Raw genomic sequence first — 20,001 nt, forward strand, 5'->3', positions numbered from 1 at the left:
TTTTTAACTTTTGCCAGAGAAAGGGTAATCACGAAGAGCAGAGATGATAATTCAGCTAATGTAAGCTCACTTTCTTCTCATTGTCTCCTCTAAGCAACAGTCCTCCTCGACTCCAGCAGTAACACTTTGTGCTCCAAGCAAAGAGACGCCACTCTCCAAACGTTTTAATTAGGCGTGCACCAATCCAGCTTTTCTGCTCCTAATACTAATACATGAGCTTTGGGAATAGACCGATACCGATTCTGATCCGATACCAGTATTGAATAATAACCTGCATACTCCACTGTGGGATCAGACTTGTAATGTTTGGAGTAAAAGACAAAAATGAGTACATATGGAATTACTGAAGTTAATATTTCTTTATAAGTGTTGAAATGTTTAACAGCAGTTTGATTTAAAAAAATGTTCAGAATTTACAGAAATGACTAGGGGTGTAACAGTACACAAAAAATCATGGTTCGGTACGTACCTTGGTTTTAGGGTCACGGTTCAGTACATTCTCGGTACAGAGTGGAAAAACGCAAAACCATTTGCTTGTTTAGCATGTTTATTAAACCCAAAACTTGCTATTATACAGCAAGGGGGGAGGCTCTTTAAGCTCCGGTTGGTGTTAGCAGCAGCCATGATGCATAATTCAGACACAAGCTCCTCTTTGATATTCATCTTCTGATTGGCTCGCAGTGAGACGTCATGATATGCACATGATCGCAAAGCATGAACCACAGACCACTTTCCTCATGAAAATTAAAACACCTTCCCTGCTCAGCCAATCATAGACAAGTACTTACGTGAATATTAAAGAGCCATGTGCAGCGTCTAACGTAAACTTACTGTACTGTCCGAATACAGCACTGTACCGAACCCAATGGCCTTATAGAGCGGTTTGGCACGGATACATGTACCGTTACACCCCTAGAAATGACTATTTGATTGTAAGATTTTGTGCCATGTAGACTACATAATAGTTTAGCCGATCCTTTCCTACCGGTACCTGATCCAGCTTTGAGGAGCTGGATCGGCGCTGACACCCAATACAACAGGATCGATTCGGTGCACCCCTAGTTTTAATGCTGCGATGCTACCATTTGACGATTGCTTCTTCTCCAGAAAGGGCTACTGAACAGATTACTGATATTTTAATGAGCTACTGTGGATCTGAAGTCAAGAAAATAAATTTAGTCCCTCCAAATCCAGGCAGTTTTTCACTTTTTCTTTTAAAAGATCTAATCTTTAAACATCAGATTATAGAACTTTCTAGAACTCGAACAGTTCCATGTCTCCTCTTCCTCCCATTGACTGTATAACCTGGCATTTCCAGTGTGCAGTGAAGTGTGCAGCACAACAAAGAGACACAACATCTGCTGGAGCTGCAGCTCTACCCCAAAGCCTGTGGGGCTTCTGTAGTGCTTCATCATCTTCACTTTTCCAGTCCAGTGAGGTGGCTGCTAACACACATCCATTAATAAAGCGCAGTAACATGTAGACATTACAGAAAACACACCTACACATGCAGCAGGGCCACAAACAAGCCTGAATCTCTGCAAACACACCTAGTATCTGAGGATATCTGAGAATATCAGGATATCTGGGACAGGTGAGCATGGATGGAGAGGGAGAGGATGGGGAGAAAAGAAGGAGGCATGTGGAAGAGAGATAAAAGTGGAACAGACTGCTGCACCGATAGAGGTAAGTGGGCTGCTAATGGAAAGATATAGATAAAATGTCGAGCGGAGAGCGAATGAGTGAGCAATGGATGAGGGGAAAGAGGCAGAAAGTGAGATAACGGTTGTCAAAGTGTGACTCGCTGTCTGTCCAAACATTTCACTCTGCAGAGCAGCGACAGAAAGTGAGAAAAGGAGACCAACACGGGAGTCTGGAAGCAAAAGAAATCAATTTAAAGAAACAGAAGCTACAAACACTCCCTACCAGAGGAGGAATATGAGGGCAGCAGAGGTTAACAGCGCTGTGGGTGAACGCCCAGTCAAGGTCTGACAATGGCGTCTGTAGGAGGTAACTGTCTGAAGACCTTTCCCCCTCTTCCTCTGTCTCTCCCTCTGTTAATCCAGACGGGAGCTCCTGATCGTGTCCTCGGTGACCTGAACAGGGCTGTGATTCTTTCAGCAGAGCAGAGCTGGGCTGTTTAAGGCACAATCTCATTCTAAGTATCTTAGAGGAAGATGACTTTAGGCCACATCTACGAACAAATCTTCTGTTGTTTCATTTGTTCTGCATCAAAGTGATGATTTACACATCTAATTTTCAGCTCTAAAAATCTCTAAGGATCTCCCAGTCGTGAGTTTGAGAGCTTTTCTTTGTTTAGTCCTTGAGCCAATGAATTGTTCACTGAAAAAACCTGAAGTCTAAGCAAGGGTTTCTTATTTTGTCTAACTTCATCCCATCAGGCTCAATATGAGCCACATTCCCCTGACAAGGCTATAAGAATGTCTCATTCTAGCTGCAAAGGGGTAAAAAAAATGACACTGGTTTATATGAGAAAATAAAAAAGAATATACCGACAAAGTAAGAAAAAATGACTTTTCCAGTTTCTTGAATCAAGATGTTATTTTTGTTTTCCATGAACTGATGGATAATGTTTCCTACCCTATCAGTAGACTTCTTAACACTTTTTCGTCTTTTTATAGACATTTTCAGGATTTTTCAGGTAAATGTGGCTCATATTAAAGCTAATTAGATGTTTTATTGAAATAAAATGTTGCAAACACACATTTCCCTCAGCTTTGGCTCTACTTTGACTTATTCTGCCAATACTAAAATGACATAAAGCTGGTAATGTAGATTGTATGACTGGCTGACTGTTTCTTCTTCTGATCTAAAATACATCTGTACTACTGACATGTCGGTCATGGGGGCGCTGGTGATGAGTGCGTCCAATATAGCCCTGTTTCCACTAAGTGGGTCAGTTCATTCATCTCGGTACGGCACGCATTTTGTGGCGTTGCCTTGGAATAAAACTGGTACAGGTCCCCAAATTATCGACCCGTACTTTCCCACTTTTTGGTTCCTTTCTGCTGGGGTGCCAGACATACCGAGCCGACCCCAGAAGGTGGAGCTAGAAACACTGCAGTCCGCTGATTGGTCAAAAGAACCATCACTTCCTGTTCAACACTGGTAATAAAAAACAACAAAACACATAACCCTGCCATGTTTAAATGTTGAGTCGACCTCGCCAATCACAACATAGACCAGGGGTCTGCAACCTGCGGCTCTGGAGCTTCATACAGCTCTCTGACTCCTTTGATGTGGCTCTCTGTAGATTTGAAAAAATAGAAATGAAATGAAGAATTTTAATTGATTATTTTTTTTTTTTTTTTTGAAATTCATTTTTTGTAAACTTTTTTTCAAATTTAGAAATAAAAATTCTAATTTTTTAAAATTTTGCAAATTTTAGATTTCATTTTTTTTTTATTTCTGCATTTTTTCCCCCAATTTTTAAATTATTTTAAAATGGAGCAAATTTGTAAAAAGGCAAGTTTTTTTTATTTATGTATTTTTTTTTGCAAATTTAGGAATTTTTTTGTGTTTAATTAAATAAAAAAAAATCACAAAAAAAAATCACTGAAATATCTTATTTATTTATGTGTGAAGTTTATGATGTTACATAGTTTTCTTTTTTTTATATTTGCAAATTTATTGAAAATAAAAACCTGAGACATAACGTACAATTTTATATACACAATATCTTCTTGTTTAGATAATTATTCTCTAGATTTTTAATATGTTTCAAATTCATACATTTTTCTGTCTATATTGTGAAGATAGAGTAGAATTGTGGCTCCTGAATGACATTAATCCGGCTGAGCTGAGGAAAAAGTGGCTCCTATGACAGTAAAGGTTGCAGACCCCGGACATAGACAAATTGCTGGATGTCTTCCATCATTGCTCTTTGTTTATGTTGTGTTTTTCTTCTTCGTTGGATTTGGGGTACACTGTGTTGCATTGTGTTGCATTGCTATGCTACTGCGCTATGACATAGCTAACGCAGCTATCGGCATCTAGCTTACACGCTGCCTTTCAAGAAGGGCACAGTTGGCTGTGAAAACACAAAGAGAATCAGGCTTTACCGATCCAACCTGTACCAAAGTGTACTGATCTGTACCAGATCGCTTGGTGGAAACAGGGCTTTCATGTGCTACTTTTATTACAGTGTATGTAAATGATCAGGGTGAGAAATGGGCCCAAACTGTCGATTCTCTACTACTGACTCTGATCCAACAGTTGAAATCAAGATCAGAACATCCCTAAATTTTACACAACAAAAGCAAAAACCCACCATCCAACCATCCATTAACTTCACAGCTTTACCAGTTAAGGATCACAGGGGGTTACTGGGCAAGAGGCAGGAAACACTCTTCAGACAAAGCCTGTTTAGTAAATCTGTCAGCAGTCACCTGTTACAATTATTCGCCGTGTTAACAGACATTTATGGTTGGTGGGATGGGTAATCATCCAACTGTAAGATTTGATGACTAGTCATTTATGACCACCTATGAAGAAGATCCCGCATTGTTCAAACAATAATGGCATTAACATAATGGCAATACTTTTTCTATTGCTCAAGTAATTGCCAGGATAATCAAGTACTAAAATATTTGGTTACTGCAGCCCTAATTAACAAGAGTGCCAAGTTATTAACTATGAACAAACACATGACATACAGGGGGCTTTCACACCAGCGTTGTTTGGTCTGGACTCCCAGACTTTCCTGTTTGGTCCAAACCAAAAGTCACAGTTGTGAGGCCTCGCCTGGACCTTGGTCTGAACCAAACAGTCAGACCTTGGTCTGACCAAAAAAGGTGGTCTCAGTCCCAACTAAACAGGAACACGGTCTGGTTCATGCCAAGTTTGAAATCATTATTTAGAAACGTTCAGACCTTTGTACTAATGACAGGGAATTCTGACATGACTACAGAAAAAGAAGAACCATCACCAAAGCGAAATGAGCTGGAGAAGTACACGAGGAGAGGAGGAGACAATGTCTGATAAATATTTGGCCAGATGATTTTATAAGGGGCTGACTTAGAGAGGTAAAAAAATACTGAAACTTTCAAAATGTTCTCAGAGAGAATGAAAGAGAAAAGGTACAAGATGACAGGGGGATTAAGCTGCCTGCTAGTCAAGTGACCAATGAGTGTAAACTACAGAGACACACAAAGCACACAGTTGGTGATGATATCACGTAGGCTTGTCACCTAAGATCCGTGAGCAATATCGACAGTGTGAAACCATAAACCAAACCAAACGTAAACGACAAACAAAAACACAGACTTCAGTCCGGTCTATACTTTTAGATGTCAAAACATCTTAAATTGTTTTGCTGTTTTTTGTCGTCTTTTTGTTGCTGTTTAAGGCATTTTTGTGGGAATGTGTAAACTAGAATATGTAACCATAAAAGAGAACATAGAAGAGGAAGAGGATCAATCATATTACAGAGACATTTATCAAACTACAGGTGCCAACAGAGATCTGAACCAAAGCCCCATGTATCAGTCTCCTGTATTTAAACACCCCCTCCATGACCCTGAGAGAGTCTGAGACCATTTTTTAATCCAAGAACTCTGAGGATAATTGAAGACAGAGACAACCTCCATTAGCTCGTCTCCCTCCTAAATTATGCAAACGTCCTTAAAGCAAGACTGGACTCTTTATTAGCCATCAATAATACATTAATGATATTAGACTTATCCTGAACAGACCATAACTTCACCTTTTTACGAGCACCTCAGGAATGAATGAAGAGGCAAAGGAAGCCCTCTCTAATGGAGGCTTTATGTGGAAATGGACGCACAAAGGTCGTTGTGATGCACTGGGTCATTCACACAAACGCTCACACGGATCAATGTGTGGTCAATACGTGCAGGGCGGGACTACAGGCGTGTTACAGATAACTGATTCAGGACCAGCGCAGGCCGTCGTCTCTCTGCTGCAGACGAGCACAAAAAATCAGCCTCTCTCAGTGAATAAACAGCTCCTCTCAGCCGCCAGTCAAAGTGATTGTCACCGGCAGACGCCCTTCGTTTATGAAAATGGCGTGTCAGTCATTTCTCCCTCACCCACACGGATGCCAAACACACACACACACACATATGAAATATACACACACTCTCACACCCTGCTTCCACAACAGGAGAGGCACTGATCAGTTAAGCTGCTGAATTTCTAATGGGACATTTCCCATTAACCTCACTCACACAGGGATCAGAGACTGGGACCAGAAAGGGGAACCACAACTGGTCTATACCACGACACGCCTGCTGCAGACACGTGTGAAGGATCCATGACGAAAAAGAGATCACAAACCATCTTAATGAAGATCCATCTCTCTGGTTGTGATGTAGGTCTTATCAACCCAAAAGGAAACAACCTCTTTTCATGGACGGTGAATAGTAAACAGTGAAATCTGATCACATGGAGGACAAATGCCTTTAAAGGTCTTATTTTGTCCAAGAAGAAAGAGCAGAACATGCAGTGTTATCATTTTCTGTCAGATTTGTTTGAGAAAAGCAGGAAATCATCACATTCATCAAATTGAGAATCAATTTGGTGATTAAAAAATGAGAAAAACTGTCAACAGATTGAGATTAATGTTCATATAATGAGCTCACAGATCGATCAGCTCATTTTTTTAACCATTAAGGAGCAGCCAAGACAGCAACTACCAGGGGCATGAGCATTATAAAAGCAGTAATCCAAAGCAGATAGGGGTGGGAGAAAAATCGGTATCCAATAAGCAACATCCAGTTGGTAGAAATGACACCCAGGGTTTCTTCCAGGATTTTTTGAAACTGTGGGGGGGGGAGCTGTGTTCAATCAGAGACACAGCTCAGGTCACATGATCGACTGGCACCCTGTAGCTGTTGGAAAGCAAGCTTACAGCCAGCGTTATATTGAATGCGGCTGTGTATGCAGATTGGCTTCATTTCATCAATGTTTATGTTTGTATCCCAGAGTTGGGAATTTTTTTTTTTTTTTATGATTTTTATTCTTGATTTTTTTTTTTTTTTTTTTTTCTATAAGTAGTCTTTGTTTAGTCTTTGTTTTTAAGTTAGAAAGAAGTTGAAATGTCGGATCCCAGATTACATTACAAGTACTGTGCATTTTCGGGGAAAATATGGCTCCTGATATTGTCTGTAGGGATGGGTACTGAGTTAGATACTTTAATAGGTACCAACTAAATTCTGTCAAAAGTACCGAGTACCGATTCACATAAAATCAAAAGGTACCATGTTTAGGTACCTAAATGCATCCTTGTGACTATGAGGGAGTGGAAGAGTAGAAGATTTTCCATGCTGGACATGAACACAGCATTGCAAGGTTATATACTGAAGAATGAATATGTTAAATTGAAAAAAAAAAAAATTTTTATTCTTCTATAAATTGAGATATTTTTTTTACCACTATAACACAGAAAGTACCAAAAATTGGTACCGTTGAGTACCGGTACCTATTGACAGGTACCGGGTATAGGTACCGTATCGTTTCAAATGTGAAAGGTACCCATCCCAAATTGTCTGTAGACATCAACATCATTATTCAACTTTTCACGTGGTCTAGTGTTAAAAAAGCAAAGTAAAAATCAGAAATATCAAAGAATGGCAATTTAAGTTGAATCAGCAGCCCATAAATCGTCCCAGCCCTGTTACCAGATCTGGTGTGAAATCTTAGCCTGTGTGATAAGAGTGAGCATCTCTAAACTGGAAATCACTCGTCCATCTTTGAGGAGCAGCCTGGTCTCACCTCAGCGAGCACACTTCACCGCCACTCGAGTGGAAACGCAGGAAGAACCCCCCCCCGCTGTGTGTCCCCACATCATACATGTGGACAGACAATTAGAGCGTATTGGTTTGTTCGTGTCAGCAGCTCCAGAGGGATTCACAAGGGCATCCCCGCTGTGTGAGAGTGTGTGTGACAAAGCTGTACAGGGGTGAGTTAAAGAGGAAAGAGGTATGAGTTTATATTTCCAAAAACTACAACAGAAATGATCACACCTTGTGTTTCAGGGTCACAACAAGCAGACAGTGTTTGTGCTGTTTGATTGTTTTGTGTCATAATTCCACGATAAATGGAGCGTGACTGAATTCTGTGAAACAAACGAAGCAGCAGTGGCATTATTCCAGCTCCGTGTGTCCCACAGTGGTTGTTTTTGTCAGGCGGTGAATGAGCCCGTCATATGTTGGACGTCCATGTTGATTTATTTAACCCCTCCCTGATGCACACACAGCCTGTGCATCATGGTGAGCAGGGCGGTTAACTCTCCTTCTCTCTATTTTCTTCTTATTTCTGCATCTCTTCAATCCCCAAAGGGCCTCCTACAGTCTCTAACGCGCTGAGTGATTGCATGAAGCGAGTGTATGCAGAGGAGAAGGGGCGCTATCTCTGCAGATGGAGAAAGCAATTACAAGCTGGCTTCACCTCAGTGCGCCCCTCCCCCATCCTCCCACCCTCCTCACATACATCGCCCTGGGGCTCGCTGCGTCGGGGAATCATGGGTGTAATGGTGGAATGGGCCTCGGGGTCTCCCTCCAAAACAACCTGCTAATCCCCCGTGGAGTGGTGAAGGGAGGGGAGGGTTGAATTTGGGGGTAACAGGGCAAGGCGGACGCCCCGACAATGAGTCCACCCCTGACACGCGCCGGCACCCATCACCCATCACCCCCCCTCCTCCACTCCCCATCAACTGCAGCGACATTCCCCCAGGGAGAAGCCAGTGATGTCAGCCATAGGAGGAGCAGGAAACCCCCCAGGCCTGACATCGGCCCCCTCCATCGCAGCGAGGCCTGGAGCCGGAACATTCAATCAGGACACTGTCTGCATCTGATCCCCCTGTTAGCATCACAGAGAGGGACAGAGCTGCGTTAAAGCCTCTGCAGCTATTTGTGGTGAACCCAACATGCACGCACATGCATGCAACCCGGCTCGTTAAAACGGTTTAATTACATCTGGAAATTATGATGAGCAATGACATGCTTGATTGGTTGTATCAAAGGCTTTTAATGAGGAGAAAGGCCTCACTCTGTGTCCGCAATATTAACTTGACGTCTGCCAAAGATATGACACAATGCAGCCTTGAGTGTGTTATAGTTCAAGCTTCCTTCCTGACTCAGATTGATACCGAGACTCAGCTTTGGGCAGAAACCAAGCTTCTCTGAAACAAGAGCGATTGGAAACTTCTGGTGATTGCTGACATTTCGGTTTGCCCTTTCCCTGCACCACGCTGTTCTTGATAATCATGACCACAACAACTTTCCTGAAGCTTAGTTTCTTCCCTTAGTTCAACTGTAAAAGCTGGGGCATTTTGCTCAAAGAGGGCCAGCAGCTCTTACTGACAGGTTTTTTCACCCAGAAAGGAACTTGAGTCAAAAATTTCTTTGAGTGATTTCGGTAAAAATCAGTCGCTTAAACGTCCTTGTTCCATCACAGACTGATGAAATCTTGATACCAGATGGTCAGTGGTCAGTTTTCTGCAGTGTACATGCGTAAACATCAGCAAACTCTGCCTCTGACCAAGGAACATGTTCTACATTAGGGGGCGATATGATATGGGGGGAATGTAGGGATGTTCGATACCAATTTTTTCAGACCAATACCAGTACAAGTTCTCCCTCTTGAGTACTCACCGATATCAAGTACCTATACCACTAGTTCTTTTGACACATAAAATTTAAATTACCAGTGACAGATAATTTCTAACAAAGACAGCACCGTCACTCTGCCAGTAAGTTCAAACTGAAACACACAAAAACATTCTTTGAATTTATAATTTTTTTTATAAAGTAACAAAAGTGCAAAAAATTGAAGAAAAAAAACAACTAAAAACTGTCAGTTTTATTATTTTTCTAAAATAAACTGAAGTACAAATAAAACAGTTTAACTGTTAACACGCCCTGGTTCATTCATGTTGTCTAAACAGGACCCAGTGCAAATTTGTTTGACACTTGAAAGGATACGGTACAGATGCCCGGTACCTGGCAATCGGTACGGGTACTCAATGGTAGCAATTTTTGGTACTTTTTTGTGTTTTTGTGGTAAAAAATATCAATCTGTTCAATAATAAAATATATGTTTTTTACAAATTAACAAATATATTCTTCTATATATAACCTTGAAATGCTGTGTTCGTGTCCAGCATGGAAAATCGCCTACTCTTCGACCCCTTCACAGTCACAAGGATGCATTTAGGTACCTAAACATGGTACCTTTTGATTTTACATGAATTGATACCCGGTACTTTTGACAGAATTTGGTCGGTACCTAAAAAAGTACCTAATTCGGTACCCATCCCTAGTTGTGCTTAATGTGTGCAGTAAATGTAGCACCAACTACTGGTGAGGAGGAGTTTCTCAAAGTACAGTTTTTTTGCTTTGAATATCAGCTGCTGGTATCAGCAGCCTTTATGAGTAACAATACCTTGAAATAGGGCTGGTACAGGCCCGATACCTTTACCTGGAGTCAGTACTCGCCCGTCCCTAGGAAAATGTGTCAAGATGTTTTTATGGCAGGATCAGGATCTGGATTTGGATTTTCTTTCATATTCACTATTTTGACCTGCAAACAGCATTTATACCTTAGTACTTCTTAATTTGGTAAATGCACACAGAATTTGGAATATTGGTCGGCATGAAGCGCATTTCTGAGCCAGCAGGGTTTTTTTTTTTTTCTGTCAGTTAAGTTTTAGATTTATCAGTCATCATAAATTCATGACGATCCAAAATTCAGTCAGCCCGGCTCTTTGCCGTCTGCCTGCATGTCTCACCTCATCCCCTCTGTATCCTAAAATCATTTTTATGACCCACCAAACCAACCCCGGCTTTCATATTCTCCCTCTTGACTCAATCTAATGTCTCCATATCCCAGGTCCATTTAAGAGTCAGATATTAACATCATCTCATCAATCTTCCAACCTTCTTGCTTCGGGTTAAGAACCAGTAATCACTCCACTGGTGGGCTAATGGGCGCCCCAGCATCAGCTCGCTGAGAGTCCATTCATATTTCATCATCGGCACCAGCAGCAGCACCCCTCTGTCCTCCCAGAGCCGGCGAATCGACATCAAACGCCGCAACCTTCCAATTAACCAGCAAGACACTCTGATCTCATCTCGATTTGGCCCGAGATCAAATGTTCCTGTAAGGATCCAAGGATTTCCAAGGCCTTTTAGTCAGCCTGCCTCCCTGTCAAAAGGGGATAAAGCGTTGGCTGACAGCACCTGGAGGAGATCGCATTTAAAATGGCTGAGGCAGGGACTTACTTTTACCAATATTTAGATATCAGAGCGAATCCACAGCATGGATATTCATGAAAGACCCAACTGGGGTGAAGAGTACACTGCAAAAATGAAATCTCAGCAAGGGTTTGTTTCATTTTTAGTAAATTGGTCTTCTATTAAGCATACTCTCCTGAGAGGCAGAAATATGACTTATTCCAAGATATTTAATGATAAAAATCACGCCTGAAATACTTTGATGTAGTAGAAAATCTGCCAGTAGGTTAAGAAAGGAATGTGCTTATTTAGTGTCTTGAATTGAGGCTTTGCTCTAATTTCTAATTTAAAGAAACCAATTAAGTACTATTTTTCTCACCACAGTGGCAGATTTCTTTTTCTATTTATGACGAATACAGGCCTCATTTTTGTCTTTTTAATCTCAAAATGAGAAATTTTCCTGCAAAAATCAAAATCTTAGCAGTGTTTTTGTCTCATTTTCAGTTTAAAAAAAAATGTCTCATCAAACGTCATATGAGCCAAGTTTATCTGAAGAGTCCAGAAAATGTTTAATTTAAAGAAATTAAAAGACAAGAGGGATCTGGTGTCATTTTTGTCTTTTAATATCTTGAAATCAGACATTTTTCTAGGCTTGTCAAGAGAATTTTGCTGTTTCTTATTTAATAGTTTTCAATAAAATATGTAGGTATGTTCTATTTCAATCATGTGATTGGAAATCAGGGCCGATCATGTGGTTACAGACTATGAATCCAACATTGCGTCCGGACAAGGGATCATGTGTAAGGATGCAGAAATACTGATCGTAGAATCAGGTGTTGGTGGATCGGTATCCATTTACAGTTGAATAGAATTTCTGTACACTATGAAGCTTTTTTTTTTTTTTTTTTTTTTTCCAAAATGCTGGTTAACATTTTAGTAGTTTAATAAACATTAACTTCAGTTATTCCCAATGTACTCATTTTTTGCTTTTTACCCAAAACATTACCAGTCTTATCCCACAGCAGGGCATGCTGGCTATTGTTTAACACTGGTATTGGTATTGGTCAATACCCAAAGCCCAGGTGTTGGTATCAGAATGAGAAAAGTTGGAATGGTGTATCCCTAATTGTAGTCAGACCGTCTCAACTCCACACAGACATAACACAGGGCATGACATCACTTTGCTGCAGTGACACTATTGGTTGAATGCTGTAAATAAGAGCAGATTCAAATGTCTGGGAGGGCAAAAAAAAAAAACAATCGGGACATCCCAAAAAGTGAGAAATAAATCAATGTCAGATTTAAGTTTCTGCAGTGTAAAGTTTCGCCTGAATCACTGGTTTTAACTTTGCAGAGGTGTGATTTAGCCCAGAGCTATCTCAGGTAGTGTTTGAATATAAGATGTGGAGGAGAACTGCAGAGAGGCAACAGCTGGTCCTGTGCTCGCATGAATAATTTAAGATGAGGTTCCAACTGGGGATGAACGGTCATTACTGGTCCATGGTTATTTGGAAACAAGGATAAACATTTGGATATCCATTCCTCCTGCAAACCAAGTAACAAGATGCAGAGTGTGAGTGAGGTATCTGTCAGAGGAGGTTGTCAACACCTGTGTTTGAGAAAGACGCAGAAAACAAGGTTTGGTGTGACAAAGCAGTGATGTCATCAAGCAGGTTGTGCAGGAGATACTCTCAGCACTGTCTGCTGCGTGTAGCATTAGCATCTGTGCACACTCAGGGCTGCAGCAGACCCTAAATATCTCATATCAACATGTCTATTGTATCCTAGAGTACCCTTCATTATCTGTCACAATTTCCACCTTTTGTGTCAGCAAGCTCTGAAAATGTGCACCTTGATCTCACTCTTTAAGCTGATTTGAGTTTATTTATTTTGCAGTCTGGCAGTTCAGAACAGCAACAAACACCTTATTGTGAAATTGGGTCACACAATAAGCCGTACAGACGTTTCTTTTATAGCATAACACAATCCTTTTTATACCCTGCGAGTGCTCAATCGTCTCGCTAAAGTCTCCATTGATCCACTTAAACAGAATGAGCGACGTTCTCAGACACAGGTAGAGACTGTGCTGCACGAATGAAACTAAAAAGAGAAGGAAATGAGGCTTTTGTATCAAGTAAAACTGTTATTTTGGGGATCAAAATCTAACCCGTGTAACCAATCAGCTGCTTCTTAGTGTGCATACACGTGTGTCATGCAAGCTTCATTTCACAACAGGAAAACATCCGACATCCTTCCTCAAAGAAGGAGCAGGCCACAATGAAGTGCACAGCTGCCAAAACATGTGTCGAAACACAAATCACGGTCAATTAAAGGAGCCTTATTGCTGTTATTGAGAAAAAAAAACAGGATAAAGAGCTTTAATCCCATTAACAGGGCCCCCTCTAGCTGTTTGGGGACAAAGGCATGTGTTCAGCCTTCAAAATAAATGTCTTCTTTTTATCCAGCCTGGTGAACTTGGAGGGAACGGGTTTAAGAGGCTAAATGGAATAAATCTATTCAGGCCTGTCAAAATAAAAAAGGCTCTGTGGGCTCTGGAAGAGTCTGCCCTTCACAGGATTAACTTATAATATGATATATCCACACAGTGACCGGTGTCAGGCCCTTACATGGACAACAAGGGGAAACAAGTCGGTACCAAGGGGAAATTTAGAGGAACAGTCAAGTGACCGGGCTGCAGAGTGTGACAGAGAGGGGCCAAAGGCTGTTTCTGGTTCACTGTGCTTCACCGATTCCAGGTCAGGGCTGCAAGGTGGCACATAGAGCTTTTTGGCAGTAAGCAACATTTCCAAGGAGGCCCGAGGCTGACTTATTATGCAACCACGCTGGCTGCATGCAAAAATAAAAGCACAATAGGAAAAATAATAGTGTAATATGTTATGTCAGAGTAGTTTCTGAGGGGGGAGGGGTCTGACCACTTTCCTGGCATTTTTACAAAGATTACAGAATAATTATTGGCTCATTTTCACTCAGGCTCACAGGGACCAGAGCCTCATACAGACCAGCATCTCAGGGGAATACAATTATGAGACATTTAAGCCGCCTCCAGCAGCCGCATCTCAATGAGACCCTTTTTGTGGGTAAAGACAAGCAAAGAAGAAATTCCTACCACTCCAACAGGACAAAGTCTGTGTGGGATTTTTCTCTCCCCTCCACATTTGGCATTGGTTGCCTTGTTGTCGCTTGTTTGTCTCACTTCAGGGTCTGATCCAGAGCCCCGAGGGCAGCCTGGAACAATGCAGTCAAGGATACACACATTTCCAGGACCTCTCAAGGTCCAAAGCAATCTTAAACCCGGAAAATCCAACCAGAGCTCCCCTTTGTTCCTCCTCAGATGTGTGAATCTATCGAAGAATTGGCAGGAGGTTGAGTGAAATAAACAGGCATACGGGGACTGTCTGAGCCAAGCAGCTGATTTTTTTTTTTTTTTTTTTTAACTCATTCATTCAAACGGAGGCAGAAAAAAAGCAAAAACAAACCCGGCTTGTTTATTTCTGCATATTCTGATGAAAACAGAGCAAAGCAGGTGAAAGGAGGAAAAAATAAAAATGTGTTCATTTATCAAACCGTGGGGGGTCACAGCGACAACCCTGTGCTGTGCAATGTGGCAGTCTGATGAAAACCCAGCTCTCCTCCTGAGCTGTTTGAAGCAGAGCTGATGCTGCCCAACACTGGATGAAAAGCTCAGAATCCCTCAGAATAGCAGTTTACAGCGCCGGAAACCAGCACCAGCAGACACCGCTCACCTCTACGAGCCCATCCACACGCTCACACATGCCCTACAACTGATTGAGTGAGCGCAGAGGACAGCAGTTTAAAAAGCATAAAGGCAATAAACTTACCGACGCCGTATTTCTCATGTTCTGTAGGTATCCACATGTTTACGCGCGGCGCATTGAAGTGAGAGGTCGGAAAAGCAGCAAAATGCAGTGATTTGGTCCCGTGTAACGCATTCTATTGGTGAGCTTTCCTCCGGTCTGTAGTAGGACTCATTGTTTAGGTTACAGGGAGAGAAAGCGCTGCTGCCGCTGCTGCTGCTGCTGCTCGTAGTGGTACGGAGACGTGCTGCGTTCAGATGCGGCTGGGAAATATGGGCATCAGAAGGTCTGCACTAGAAGAAACTGGTGGAACTGAATTATTATTGCTGTGTTGTTTTACAAATTCTGTGTCAGGACAGAGATGAAAATGAGGTTTACTACATATTTTTTAGATTCATTAAATAAACCTTCACGTGTTTTGTTTTTTTGTTTTTTTATTTTTTCAGTTATATGAATTGAATGGTTAAGATGTTGGAAAAATGGAAGTAAAAAGAGACGACAACCCGTTAATAATCACTTGAGAGGTAATTGGGTTTGTTGTAGCATAACAGACATACCCTACAGAACAAGAATGACATTGGGGAAATTAAGCACAAAAAATGAATAAAGGGGAATAAACCTAAATTTAACTTAAGTATACTGGAAAAAAAAAAAGTAAAAGTAAAACCAAGGCTGCTTTATTTTCTTTTATTTCTGAATATTGCTATCATACAGAATATCTGCTTATTATACGTTAGTCATCCTGTTTTGAAAATATACATGTCTAGAATTTTATGAAGTTATTCAGTAATTAAATTGAAAACAATTAAAAAAAAAAAACGTGAGGCCAAAAAAACACCAAAAGATATTTGGTATTAATTTAATTCAACATGAAAAATAATGTAATACACACATGAAACATCTACATTTGGTCTAAAAAAACGGAAAAAAAAAAGTAACAATTGAGTTTTTTTTTCTTTTATTCTTTTTTTTTGATTGATTGATTGATTGATTGATTGATTGATTGATTGATTGATTGATCGATTGATTGATCGATTGATTGATCGATTGATTGATTTAAATGTAACATCCACTAGAGTTAGCAGGCAGAAGCAACAGAAATTTCACCTGGAAAATTTCGGGGAGTACTTGAACGCAGCAGCAGCACTAGAGCAGCAAGCAATCAGAGCAGGGCATTCTGGGATTTGTAGTTCTATTCCAGAAACGTCAATTAAAAGAACTACCCCATTATACATTACATCTTCCATTTCCAGGTGGTCGTTTTGGGACTCTGTGTGAAAAACAGGAAGTTAGTAAGACAGAAATTTAATATTGAATCAATACATTTTAGGTGTTAATAAAGAACATGGCCTTGTACAAGTTGTGAGTCCTCCCTTGGACACAGAGTCTTTCTACTGGGACGACTGGGGCATGAAAAATACATGAGACTACATGTGAAGGAGCTCAAACTAGAGGGAGCTTCACAGTCTGTACGAAAGAGTTCAGAACACAGTCTCTCAGTGTGTGTGTGTGTGTGTGTGTGTGTGTGTGTGTGTGTGTGTGTGTGTGTGTGTGTGTGTGTGTGTGTGTGTGTGTGTGTGTGTGTGAGTGAAAATGTGTAAAAACAGGCCTGTTGCATGTTGATGTGTGCTCACACACCTAATCTCACACATTTTTTATGAGCCGGCTGTCCTCAGCATCTTTAACATCCATAGCATCACACACTCCACTGTCCTCCCTGCTCATTTGGTGCTGATTTTCATCTGTGTGTAGCAGGTGTTGTGTTCCAGTATAAAATAATTGTTGCAAAAACCCGATGCTAATGCTCATTCATTTCACATGCTGCAAATGTGCATTAAACTGCTTTGAAGTGTCAAATGTGCCCCTCTTTCCTCTGCGTCTCATCACCACCTCACATGTTCGCTTACCCATTCACCTTTGTAGTTGACATGGTGAATTATGAATGGATATGCCATAAAAGCAAGCAACCCAGGGCTCCATGCAGGCTTTGTAGCATGAAACACATACAGTGAGCTCAGGGCGTCATGGGTCCAGAGTCATTCTCCTTTTCTTATCCTCTCTGTTTCTCTCTGCACTAAACAAACAGTATGTAGATGAAATGCGAAGGGAGAAACTGCATTTAGTGAAAATGAGGACTGGCAGATTTAGCTGGATTAATTTTACAGTGTGCTTCCATGTTGCACCGCTCCATCCCCACGCGGCCTCCTTCGATATTTCTGATTGGAGAGGTGGGGGGTTGTGGGTGCAGGGTGGGGGTTTGGGGGATTGTCGGAATGTTCTACTCCACATATGAATAAATCATAAGCCGGGGAGCAAAGTAAGACAGAAACCCCACGGATTCATCCCTGCGAGGACACGAGATTGGAGCCAGCGCACGTTTAGAAAGTGGGAACTCGACTCTGTTCTCCATCAGTGAATCAGTGCACAGGCTTCAGTTCCCATCACATGTTGGCTTTTATGATACAAATGAAAATATATGGCTATGTAAACAAGAAAAGTGGAACTGGGAGGATAAGAGCTGTTAACTGCTGACAGTAAAATGTGCCCAGACTGCAGAAATGTACTTTCATTGTGCTGCATGCAAAATGGAAAACATATTATTCCCCATAGGTTTTATGAGATTCATATCTCACACTGAGATTCAAGAAGAAGAAATTAAACTTTTGTTGAATGAAAATCCAGGCAAACTGTAATCATGACATTCAGACAGCAATATTAGGAAATAACAGATATTATGATATTTTATTGATTTTGTTATAATAATAACAACAATGATAATAATAATAATAATAATAATAATAATAATAATAATAATAATAATAATAATAATAATAATAATAATAATAATAATGATGACAGAAAAAAAATGATCATTTATTTCTGACCATTGGCACCACACTTCTACCTCCTCCCAGTGCAATAAAGTGAAGCCAAAATACCACCAGCTCAGCACTCACATGGTTAGGATCAAGCTGTTGGATTGACGTCACAGCCCTTCCACTAACCAAAGCACAGACCTTACATTCCAACAAAAGAGAAAATCACAGTTTAGGCCAACAGTCAACCACAGAACATGTTCTAGTTCTGGTTTGAAGCAAACACTCTCACTTTGAGGAAGTTCAGGAACCCCTGTGTAGCTGTCTCTAACAATAATCTCTCACCCTTCCCATAAAGAGAATTACACAACCACATTTGTCATCAGAGCTAACAATAATGACTTTCTCATATTTTAAACAAGGATGTAAACAATAATGCTGGATGTTCAGACTGAACGCGTGCAGATTTTCAAACCTCTACATGCTCACATGTTGTAAAAATCGTTGAATCTATCTGTAAAGAAACCAAAACACTCTTCCAGAAAGATAGAACAAGATCTCTGCAAGACTAGCTGAAATGAGGAGGCCATAGCTTAAAGAATCTGAGGCGGGCCTCAAACACCAAGGTACGCCCTAAAAGTCCTCCAGAGGGCTGGCCAATCAGGGGGAAGGGGTTTGTGAAGCAGGAGGCCTTGAGGAGACAGCAGCTGAAATGGAGAGGTCCAGCACGGATCAGTACAGTTTGGTCGGTGTGGGCGGGTTGGATCAGTACAGCCTGATCCTGTTTGTGTTTCAACAGCCAACTCTGCCCTTCTTGGTAGGCGGCGTTTGTACCAGTAGCCATGTCAGCTACATAATAGCTTGACAGCATAGCAGCACAACACAGTGTACCCTGCTAATAAATCCAAAAAAGAAGAAAAAGTAAACAGTACAAACAAACACTGTGAAGAAAGTTTTCTTCACAGAGACGTCAAGAGATTTAAACATGGCAGGGTGATGTGTTGTTCTTGATTAGCGCTGTCGCACAGGAAGTGATGATGGTGATGATTATTCCGAACAACCACTGGACTGCAGTGTTTCCAGCTCCACCTTCCTGGGTTGGATCAGTATGTCTGGCACCCCAAGGGCCTTTTTCAAACTGCCCCTACACACTCTCCTTACCCACTACCCCTCCGTTTGCACGTTCTTGCGGAGGGTCCGCCACATCAAGGGCCATCCCAAACCTATCCGCGGGGAGGGGTAGTGGGCTATAAAACCCTCCACAAGCGAGTCTGCACAGATGCCGACTCACTGAACACGTGCAGCACTAAATTGTGTCCGGTGTCAGCCATGGAGGAAGCAACAGACAAATGTAAGTTCCACGCATATGTGCCTGCACAAACATTGTTAAACTAACACAAATATTTAATGATTGTCATGCAGATGTTCACAACTTAAGATGTACATGTCATTGATTAAGGCCTGCCTCGCATTTGTCCAGACATTTCATGTTTATTTGAGTGTTTAATATTTACAGGGACTGTCACAAAAACAAAAGAATTCATTCAAGTGAGAGTGAAACATGAAAAAATGTTCAATAAAAAAAGAAATGCAGCCAAAGAAGCATCGGAGTAAGTTTCTTTTGTATCTACGTTATATTTTCTTTTTTTTTCTTTGTTTATCTGTTTCCGCCTGAGATCCAGTGAATTTTCTGTCCCAAAGCTGTATTTATACCCTACACCCTGATGAAGTGAACTTCATTCAGCTGCAAGTGTGACTCCGTGATGGAGGGGGAGTGTGTAGGGGGTGGTCTGAAAAAGGCCCCAACAGAAGGGAACCAAAAAGGGTTGGTGAATGATTAGGGGACCTGTCCGTTGTAGGAGTCAAAGGAAATGCCACAAAATGCAAACCACTTGGTGGACACAGCTCTAAACACCAAAGAGAGAAAAATGGAGATTTTTTTCTTTCTTTTTTTTTCTTTCTTTTTTTTTTTTTTTTACCATGTAGAGATACTAAAAAGATTAAAAGCACAAAAATGTTTGTTTTTCCTTCACCATCTCTCAGCAGCCCTTCCTCTCCTGCTCCTATCATCTCCACATGTCTTCACGTTGAATCCGGGTTTCATCATGTGTTACCTGGAGGGTGTCATGGGGG

The 20,001-nt window shown here is 41.1% G+C and overlaps 1 protein-coding gene across 11 annotated transcripts in view; it reads right to left on the reverse strand.

Moving 5' to 3' along the window:
- Positions 1–15,298, reverse strand: part of dock4b (dedicator of cytokinesis 4b) — a 200,803-nt gene extending 185,505 nt beyond the window's left edge. For 9 of the 11 annotated variants that reach the window (XM_074697800.1, XM_074697796.1, XM_074697793.1 and 6 more), the window contains exon 1: positions 15,077–15,298. In XM_074697800.1, the coding sequence (XP_074553901.1) occupies positions 15,077–15,113 (37 nt within the window). In that variant the 5' untranslated portion in view covers positions 15,114–15,298. The remainder of the gene's footprint in view (positions 1–15,076) is intronic. The other 2 variants (XM_074697798.1, XM_074697797.1) reach the window with 1 other exon arrangement.
- Between the last annotated feature and the right edge of the window lie 4,703 nt (positions 15,299–20,001).

The sequence above is a fragment of the Halichoeres trimaculatus genome, unplaced genomic scaffold, assembly GCF_033239565.1.
Source record: "Halichoeres trimaculatus isolate MK-OKI-2021-1 unplaced genomic scaffold, fHalTri1.1 fHalTri1_scaffold_21, whole genome shotgun sequence".
Lineage (NCBI taxonomy): Eukaryota > Metazoa > Chordata > Actinopteri > Labriformes > Labridae > Halichoeres > Halichoeres trimaculatus.